This window comes from Triticum aestivum, chromosome 6D (assembly GCF_018294505.1).
Source record: "Triticum aestivum cultivar Chinese Spring chromosome 6D, IWGSC CS RefSeq v2.1, whole genome shotgun sequence".
Taxonomy (NCBI): Eukaryota; Viridiplantae; Streptophyta; class Magnoliopsida; order Poales; family Poaceae; genus Triticum; species Triticum aestivum.
Genome location: NC_057811.1, coordinates 495,298,979 through 495,309,481, shown reverse-complemented (window position 1 = coordinate 495,309,481; position 10,503 = coordinate 495,298,979). Strand labels below are relative to the sequence as shown.

Here is a 10,503-nt window from a genome sequence, read left to right as displayed (position 1 = left end):
AGTAGCGCTCCCTTTCAAGCGCTACTACTACTAGTTAGCTGTAGCGCCTTAGTGGTAGCGCTGGTACAAACGCTGCTGCTAGCTATAAAACAAGCGCTACTACTAGGGTTTTCCCTAGTAGTGAAGGATCGGGCATAGTGAAACTCGATTCAACTAAAGTTGGAGAAACAGACACCCACCAGCCACCTGTGTGCGAAGCACATCGGTAGAACTAGTCTCATGAAAGCGGTCATGTAATGTCGGTCTGGGCCGCTTCATCCAACAATACTGCCAAATCAAAGTAAGATGTTGCTGGTAAGCAGTATGACTATTATCGCCCACAACTCTTTGTGTTCTACTCGTGCATATAACATCTACGCATAGACCTGGCTCGGATGCCACTGTTGGGGAACGTAGTATTTAAAAAAAATTCCTACGATCACGCAAGATCTAGCTAGGAGAAGCATAGCAACGAGCGGTTAGAGTGCATCCACGTACCCTCGTAGACCGAATGCGGAAGCGTTAAGTAACGCGGTTGATGTAGTCGAACGTCTTCACGATCCAACCAATCCAAGTACCGAACGTACGGCACCACCACGTTTAGCACACGTTCAGCTCGACGACGTCCCTTGAGCTCTTGATCTAGTTGAGGCCGAGGGAGAGTTCCGTCAGCATGACGGCATGGCGACGGTAATGATGAAGTTACCGGCATATGGCTTCGCCTAAGCACTACGACGATATGACCGAGGTGTGTAACTGTGGAGGGGGGCACCGCACACGGCTAAGAGAAACTTTGGTGTGCCTTTGGGGTGCCCCCCTCCCACATATATAAAGGGGGGAGGAGAGAAGGCCGGCCATAGGGGGGCACGCTATAGGGAGGAGTCCTACTTGGACTTTCGGTCCAAGTAGGATTCGCCCCCCCCCCTTTCCTATTCCAACTAGGAGAAGTAGGGAAGGGGAAGGAGGGGAGAAGGAAGGAGGGGGGCGCGGCCCCCTCCTAGTCCAATTCGGACCAGCCCATGCGGGGGGCGCGGCCACCCCTTGAGGCCCCTCTCTCCTTTCCCCTAAAGCCCATTAAGGCCCATTACTCTCCCGGGGGGTTCCGGTAACCTCCCAGTACTCCGGAAAATACCCAAAACACTTCGGAACCATTTTGGTGTCCGAATATAACCTTACAATATATCGTTCTCTATGTCTCGACCATTTCGAGACTCCTCGTCATGTCTGTGATCTCATCCGGGACTCCGAACAAACTTCGGTCATCAAATCACATAACTCATAATACAAACCGTCATCGAACGTTAAGCGTGCGTACCCTACGGGTTCGAGAACTATGTAGACATGACCGAGACACATCTCCAGTCAATAACCAATAGCGGAACCTGGATGCTCATATTGGCTCCTACATATTCTAAGAAGATCTTTATCGGTCAAACCGCATAACAACATACGTTGTTCCCTTTGTCATCGGTATGTTACTTACCCGAGATTCGATCGTTGGTATCCTCATACCTAGTTCAATCTCGTTACCGGCAAGTCTCTTTACTCGTCTGTAATGCATCATCCCGTAGCTAACTCATTAGTTACATTACTTGCAAGGCTTATAGTGATGGGCATTACCGAGAGGGCCCAGAGATACCTCTCAGAAACACGGAGTGACAAATCCTAATCTCGATCTATACCAACTCAACAAACACCATCGGAGACACTTGTAGAGCATCTTTATAATCACCCAGTTACGTTGTGATGTTTGATAGCTCACTAAGTGTTCCTCCGGTATCCGGGAGTTGGATAATCTCATAGTCATAGGAACATGTATAAGTCATGAAGAAAGCAATAGCAATAAACTCAACGATCATAGTGCTAAGCTAACGGATGGGTCTTGTCCATCACATCATTCTCTAATGATGTGACCCCGTTCATCAAATGACAACACATGTCCATGGCTAGGAAACTTAACCATCTTTGATTAACGAGCTAGTCAAGTAGAGGCATACTAGGGACACTCTGTTTGTCTATGTATTCACACATGTACTAAGTTTCCGTTTAATACAATTCTAGCATGAATAATAAACATTTATTATGATATAAGGAAATATAAATAACAACTTTATTATAGCCTTTAGGGCATATTTCCTTCAACCACTGCCTTGTTGAAGAGGACCGACGTCATCGTCGAGAAACTTATGGACGAGAATGCCATGCTGCGCATCGAGCGCAGAAGGCTGGTGGAGGAATTTGTGGATGCTCTCAAGCAGCATCTTGAGGACACTGAGACCGAAAGGTCGAGCCTAGCATATGCATAGAAGAATTATGTCCTTGATACACCGCTAGGTGACGGACCTATTGCAGGAGCAGATGCAGACGTTATGAACTTTTGGCAAGCTTGGTATGATGACTACTTGATAGTTTGGTGCGCCATGCTTTATGGCTTAGAACCGGGACTTCAAAAACGTTTTGAATGCCATGGAGCATATAAGATGTTCCAAGAGAACAGTGTTGTGCTTAACATGCCTTTATATGTACTCATGCAGGACAATATTGAGAACAGTGTTGTTTCCCTGACCGGTAATGCCAGGTCGGTAGTCCCTGACCGGTAACGCCTGGTTGGTAGTCCCTGACTGGTAACGCCTGGTCGGTAGTCCCTGACCATTAACGACTGGTCGATAGTCCCTGAACGTTTACGCCTGGTCGGTAGTCCCTGACCGGTAACGACTCGTCTGTACTCCTTGACCGGTAACGCCTGGTCCGTAGTCCCTAACCATTAACGACTCGTCGCTGACCGGTAACGACTCGTCTGTACTCCCTGACCAGTAACACTTGGTCCGTAGTCCCTGACCGTTAACGACTCATCGCTGACCGATAACGCCTGGTCGGTAGTCCCTGACCGGTAACGCCTGGTCGGTAGTCCCTGACCGGTAACACCTGGTCGGTAGTCCCTGACCGGTAACGCCTGGTTGGTAGTCCCTGACCGGTAACGCCTGGTCGGTACTCATGCAGCGTCGGACTGCACATATTGACAGTATAATTTTTCCCGCATGGGCTGGGCACCATGGCTGCTTTTTCCCTCGACTCCCTTCCGTGGTTAGCTAGTTGTTAAAGAAGAAAAAAGTGTCCCTCGCGGTTGGAACCCTAGCCGCCGCCAGGGGAGACCGATCTTCCAACGCCAATCTCCGGCGCCTCCCCTTCACCGGCGACCTCGGTCGTCGGTGGTGAGGGGGGTCGCCGGATCCACGCGTGTGGATCGCTTTTACTCTCTCGTAGTCTAGGTTTTTAGGTTGTTCATCGTCTTTGCTTCGGCGGCGACGATGACAATGCTGAATAAAGATTCTTCGGATCCTTCCTTGAGGAGGCCATCGGTCCTATGGTTGGGGATGGATTTGGAAACCAGCCTGTTCAAGTAAGGATGGCGTGGCGGCGGCGGCATCCTCGTGGTGGACCTGTGTCCTCGGGCTCCGCCGCTGCGACGGCGTTTGCTCCAGCGTCGGCGCGGAGCTTGGGAGGTAGTCCATAAGCGGATGCAGATTGTGGTCTGCATCAACGACATGTGGAAGACGGAGCATGTGCTGAGCTCGTGGTTCGTGGATGGCAGATATGGTTTCCTCCGGCGTTTTAGTCGTGGTGGGGTGCCAGATTTGGAGTTCGATGGCGTGTCCGGGGTGTTGCCCCGTTCTGATTCGTTCAACGGTAAGGGCTTCACTTTTAGTGAGCCACCTTGAAGGTCCGCAAAGCTGCATATCAGCGATGGAGCCGCGTCGAGCTCGGGTGAGGAGGTGATTCGTCATTCTTTTCTTCGGTGGCTGCTGTGGTGGTGCCGGAGGCAGCTGACGTGTGTTGGTGTCAAGCTCAGAGATGTTTTGCTATCTTTTTAATTTTGTCATGTCGGTCTTTACGTGACTTGTACTTTGTTCTTTATGATATGAATGAGACACGTATTACCACGCAATAAAAAGAAAAAAAATGACTGCTACAGTCACCTGACATCTAGCAACAAAGATGTGCAATGAATTTATCAAGTGCGTTTATTTTATTTTATTTTGCACTTTTTATTACTAAAATGGTGGATGGATGGAGGAGGCGAGCATGCATGCATGCACGGTACGTACGTGCCGTCCATCCAATCCATCCACCCATATATAGCAATCGCCAAGCTCGTCGCCGGAGTTTGGCCGGCCGGCCGGCCACCTTCCATCCATCCAACGACGACGACGACGAATTAAACCATCACATCACAGGAGGATGGAGTCCGGCGTGGAGTGCGCGGACGTGGTCCACGGCGACTACTTCATGGGCGGCATGATGGTGATCAACGGCCTCATGGCCCTCGTCCTCCTCCTCTCGGGCCTCTTCCACTCCTTCCTCCGCCGCCTCGGCCAGCCCAGCATCATCTCCCACATCCTCGCCGGCGTCGTCGTCGGCCCCACCTTCCTCGGCCGCGCCGTCGACCTGCGCCGCCTGGGCATGCAGAACGCCGGCAGCGCGCTGGGCGACACCATCTACTACCTCCGCATCATCTTCATGTTCTTCCTCGGCCTCGAGATGGACCTGCGCTACCTCCGCCACAACCTGCGCCGCTCTCTCCTGCTCGCCTGCGGCGGCTCCGCCATCAGCTTCCTCCTCGCCGTCGCCGCGGGGCCCTTCTTCTACGGCATGCTCCACCCAAGCTTCGCCGCCACCTTCCATCCCCAGAAGCTCTACGCCTCCACCGCGCTCTTCATCCTCGTGCTCACCAGCACCGCCTCCCCGGTGCTCATCCGCATCGTCACCGAGCTCAAGCTGACCACCTCCGAGACCGGCCAGCTCGCCATCGGCGCAGCCTTCGCCACCGACATCGCCAGCCTCACCGCCATCAGCATGATGGTGGTGAACCCCACCATCTTCGGCCACGACGGCAAGCCCCTCCCGTCGCGCTCCTCCTCTTGCTCCATGCAGTTCCTCCTCTTCCTCTGGATGGCGCTGGTGGTGTGCGTCGCCGTGGGCGTGGCCGTGAGGGCGGCCAGGCTGATCAACCGGATGAAGTGGGGCCGGCAGTACGTGAGCAAGTACGAGCTGCTGGGCATGCTGCTGCTCATCGTGGGCCTCTCCCTGGCGGTGCAGTTCATGGGGTACAGCGCCTCCATGGCCGCCTTCCTCATCGGCCTGGCGGTGCCGCGCGAGGGGCCCCTGGCGCGCACGCTCGTCGACCGCCTCACCTACCCGGTGCACCAGATGGTGATGCCGCTCTGCTTCGGCGCCATCGGCGCCAGGCTCGACTTCGCCGAGATCGGGCGCTTCACGGCCACCCAGTTCGCCTTCGCCGTGGCGTTCACCACGGCGGTGAGCTCCACCGGGAAGGTGGGCGGCACGGTGCTGGTGGGGCGGTGGCTGGGCATGTCGGCGCGGGAGGCGCTGGTGCTGGGGTTCCTGCTCAACGTCAAGGGCTACTCGGACATCCTGGCCATCAACTTGGCGGACAAGAGCAACGTGTGGGGCGACACGGCGCAGGTGGTGCTGGTGGTGGCGTCCATCGTCAACACCTTCATGGCCGGGCCGGCGTCGGCGGCCATCGTCCGGCAGCAGCGGCGCGCCTTCAAGTACCGCTCGCACTGCCTGCAGGAGCTGCGGCTGGAGCAGGAGCTGCGGGTGCTGGTGTGCGTGCACGGCGCCGGCGGCGTGCAGGCCATGCTGACGCTGGCGGAGCTGTCCAAGGGCAGCAGCGCGCCGGTGGCCGTCTACCTGCTGCACCTGGTGGAGCTGCAGACGGCGCGCAAGTACGCCATCACGCACCTCTACAACAACCAGTCCTTGGACTCCAAGGAGGAGGAGGAGGAGGAGGAGGAGGAGGACGCCCGGTGGGGCTACTCGTGGGAGATGGAGCAAGTGACGGCGGCCGTGCACGCCTTCAGCACCTACGACGCCGCCGTGCCGGTGCCGGTGCGCCAGATGACGGCCATCTCCAGCCTGGCGTCCATGGACGAGGACGCGCGGGCGTCGCTGGTGATCGTGCCGTTCCACAAGGAGCAGCGCTACGACGGGCGCATGGTGTCGCGGCGCGGCGGGGACGGGCGGCGGCAGCTGAACCAGCGCATCCTGCAGCGCGCGCGGTGCACCGTGGGGATCCTCGTGGAGCGGCGCCTCCCCAGCATACCTGGCATCAGCGCCGCGCCGACGCCGATGCCAGAGCGAGACCTCGACCTCGACCACGACCACGACCTCGAGGAGGAGAGCGGCCGTGCTTCGGTGCAGCAAGAAGAAGAAGCGATGCACCAGGTGGTGGCGGTGTTCCTGAGCGGTGCGGACGACCGGGAGGCGGTGGCGTACGCGACGCGGCTGTCGGCGCACCCGTCGGTGAGCGTGTCGGTGTCCCGGTTCATGCTGCCGGAGGAGTCGCGGACGAGGATGAGGATGTCGGAGGAGGAGGCGGAGGACGAGGAGTTCATGGCGGAGGTGCGCGCGCGGTTCGTGTCGCCGGGGCAGGTGACGTACACGGAGCGGTACGTGAGCAACGGGGTGGAGACGCTGGAGTCGCTAAGCTCGATGGTGGGGGAGTGCTCGCTGTTCGTGGTGGGGCGGGGTGGCGGCGAGGGCGGAGGCGGGGCGGCGAGGAACACGATGACTCGGGGCATGGCGGGGCTGGAGGTGGAGGAGGAGGAGTGCCCGGAGCTGGGCGCCATCGGGGAGGTGCTGGCGTCGGACGACTTCTTGGGGTGCTCCGCGTCGGTGCTGGTGCTGCAGCAGCACAAGCTGCACCGGAGGATGAGGACCTGGAAGCAGAAGCAGCAGCAGTCGCACTCCCAGTCCCAGCACGGCGGCGGCCGCGCCTTGCCCTTCCCCGACGAAGACGACGACATCTTCGACTGGAATTATGACTAGACTAGAGTGTAGAGATGCAGAGTAGCTAGCTAGAAAAATACGTACTGTACTAGTACACGTAGAAGAATTAGGAGATACACACGCACAAACACACAAGTAGGCAGGCATGTAATCGATAGTACAATTGTAATCAGGATTGATTGCAAAGACTGGTTTACCTCTTATGTTAGGTGGGCATTTGTGACACGTACGGTTTACCCCATTTCACAGCAATTCCAGCCCGTAGATATTTAGAGCAATTTAGCTAAATTTCAGTCAGCTGAATTTTTGTTTTGTGGTCAATCGATTTTCTGGCCCTTGGATTGTGCTTTAAGATTTGTGTAGTTTTACTTTTTTCTGTCATGTTTTGCTGGTGGTATTGGGCTGTTTGGATTCGATTGACACCTATTTTGCGTCAGTCGATTTTGCTCTTGGGCTGAATTTTGGTGTGTCCATGCTTTTTTTCCCATGTGTATGTTTTTGTTTTCTGCATGTGCAGACTTTTTTAATTTTTCAGTTCAGTTTTTTTCTTTATGTAAATTTTCGGATGTCGAGTGCGTGAAAATGTATACATGCAATTACTACATGTACAAATTACATTACAGTACGGAAACTTCACTCTTATATATTTATCTACCTATTATAAAAAGTGCATTTTGTGCTAATTGTGTGGGAAATTTTGTTTTTTTTATTTTCTTTATTCTTTAAGGGTAATACAATGCTAATTGTTTTGTGCTATTTTTCTGTTAATTAAATACATTTTGCTATTATTATGTGTATGTATGCATGAAAGTACTATAAAATATGTTTGTAAATTATAGTAGACTGCTAAAATTGCATTATTATATGTGTATTCGCTGCATATTATAAAAATTGCAATTTCATTGCAAAGTTGCGTGCAACTTTTTTCTTTATTTCTTTCTTCTTAACAGTAATTTCAATGTTGTTAATTTATTCCCTCTAAGAAAACTTTATTAGTTTTATTATGTTTAGTTTTTAATTCATTTACTGTTTTTAAGGAAGATACCAATTGCATTTACTCGTTCCTTGTTTAAAAACTTCATTTTTATGTAAAATTCACTATTATATGTTTATTCTTAGATAACTAAAAAACTGCAATTTATGTGTAAATTGTGTGAAAATTGCATCATTATTATTTTTGAATTCCTTTCTTCTTAAAGGGTGGTACCAATGCCACTATACTTCATTTCTTATTAGAAAAGATTTACTTTTATTTTTGTGTTTGTAAGTAAGTATACACGCAAGTATGATACACCATGTGTGTGAATTATAGTAGAGAGCAAAAATTGTACTGTATATGCTTATTTTTGGCATATTAGAAAAGTGCAATTTCACGGCATACTTGTGTGCAAGTTATTTTTTAATTTTCTTTCTTCTTAAAGGGTTTCATTCTTACATAGAAAACTTCATTATTCTGTTTTAGTTTTAGTTTTTGTATTTTGTTTTCTTAAAGGGTTTCATTCTTCCATAGAAAACTTCATTATTTTGTTTTTGGTTTTATTTTTGTTTTTATTTTCTTTCTTCTTAAAGGGTTTCATTCTTCCCTAGAAAACTTCATTATTTTGTTTTGTTGATTTTTTTAATTTTCTCTCTTCTTAAAGGGTTTCAATCTTCCCTAGAAAATTTCATTGTTTTATTTTTGATTTATTTTCTTTCTTCTTAAAGGTTTTTATTCTTCCCTAGAAAAGTTTATTATTTTGTTTTCATTTTAATTTTAATATTATTTTATTCGTTCTTTAATGGTAATACCTTTATTTGGCATATTATAATGAAGCGCAATTTCTGTGTAAATTGCGTGCAAATTTTGCCATTACTTGTTTTTTATTGCCTTTCTTCTTAAAGGGTACTGTCAATGGCAAGATTTTTTTATTTTCTTTCTTCTTCAAGGGTAAGATTAAATGCCAATGATTCTTCTTAGTTTAGAAGACTTCATTATTATGAATTTTTTTGTTTCTTCTTTAAGGACATTATCAACTCCACTAATTCATTTCTTCTGAGAAAACATATTTTTTGCAAAAGTTCCATAATATATGTTTATTCTTGCATATTATAAAAATCATAATTTATGTACGTATTGTGTGCAAGTTTTATCATTATTCATTTTGTTTCTAAAGGGGTGGTGGTGGTGGGGTGTACGGTTGATGGTGTAGGAGTGCAAAATTTTCCATTGTTTTATATATATATATATATATATATATGTATTTTTTTTCTTCTTAGATGGTAATATCAATCAAAGTAATTTATTTTTTCTTAGAAACTTTGTTATTTGATTTCGATTTAGTTTCATCCATTTTCTTATTTTTAAATGGTAATACCAATGTCAGTAATTCGTTCGTTCTTAAGAAACTTCAATTTTCTGTGAAAATTCTACCATTATAGCCTTACTCTCACGTATTATAAATATACGCAATTTGCGTGTAAATTGTGTACAAATTGTGTCATTATTTATTTTATTTTCTTTATTCTTAAATGATAAACCAATGACTTAATTCATTCTTTCTTAGAAATTTTCATTATTTTGATTTTATTTTTGTTGCAAATTCATTCCTTCTTAGATAACTTATTTTTTTGTAAAAATTTCACTATTGTATTGTTATTCTTTCATATTATAAAAGCACAATTTCTCTGTACGTTATGTGCAAATTTTGTCATTATTTTGTTTAAGGTGACACCACCATAATTATTAGAATTTTAGGCAACGGACGACTACATTGCTGCATGATTAGTGTGCATGAATGTAGATCAACTGAAACAATTTTACGGTCAGTCGACTAGTGCAAATTCCTGTAGTCGGTCCGTATTTCAATTTGGGCATGTGTGTAGCGTTCGTCACCAAGGTCCTGGTAATCCACCATGCTTTTTACGGGATACTCCCATATGCATGTTTTTTTTGAGAAATTCCCATATGCATGTACTACACTGGTTTTCTCTGAAACTATACATGTACATTGCTTTTTTTTGCGGGAAATACATGTACATTGCTTGTTGGGCCATTAATTTTTTTATGTTGCTACGTTCGTCCCAATTTATCCAGACAGCCATGCATGTGTCTGATAACATGTGTGTATGTGTGTGTGATGGAAACAGATTTTTTTTTTTGAGGGATGTGTGATGGAAACAGATGGCTGAGAAGGCACAGGGTGACGGAAGAAGTGTATGGATGTGCAGGCCATCGTCGGGACTTGGCCCAGGTTTCCGAGAATGAAAAGTGTGGTGCAAGTGCGTCGAGGGCAGGCTCAATCGACTGAAACAACTTTGGGTCAGTCGACTGACCCAAATTATGTTTTCAGTTGATTGATCTGTAGCCGGTCCCTATTTAGAGCATCTACGACCGGGCGCCTCAAACCCGCCTCATACATCGAGGCAGGCCGTCTGGGCACTGTCCGGTCATGATTTTTTGACCCTGACGGCCCCTTCAAACACCCGGGCTGACCAGCACCCCTCATATCCATCTCAAATATGAGGCGGATATGTCTGGGAAAGTCCGCCACCCCAAATTGCACCAAATCCACCCCAAAGACCAGTCAGCTCCATTTGCTATATCCTCTCTTCTTCCTCCTCCGCATCCATTCCTAGGCTCTCCGCCGCCAGCTCTAGAAGAGCCCTCCCGTCCTCGCCGACCCTGTTGTGATTTTGTCACGGCAGCTATCCTCGAAAAAGGACTTAGTCTTG

The 10,503-nt window shown here is 48.7% G+C and overlaps 1 protein-coding gene across 1 annotated transcript; it reads left to right on the top strand.

The window, feature by feature from the left end:
• Window positions 1–4,162: 4,162 nt before the first annotated feature.
• On the top strand, window positions 4,163–6,926 carry LOC123142289 (cation/H(+) antiporter 19-like). Its single transcript, XM_044561271.1, has one exon. It carries the CDS (start codon window positions 4,219–4,221, stop codon window positions 6,829–6,831), a length of 2,613 nt encoding a protein of 870 aa, XP_044417206.1. The 5' UTR covers window positions 4,163–4,218; the 3' UTR covers window positions 6,832–6,926.
• Window positions 6,927–10,503: the final 3,577 nt, after the last annotated feature.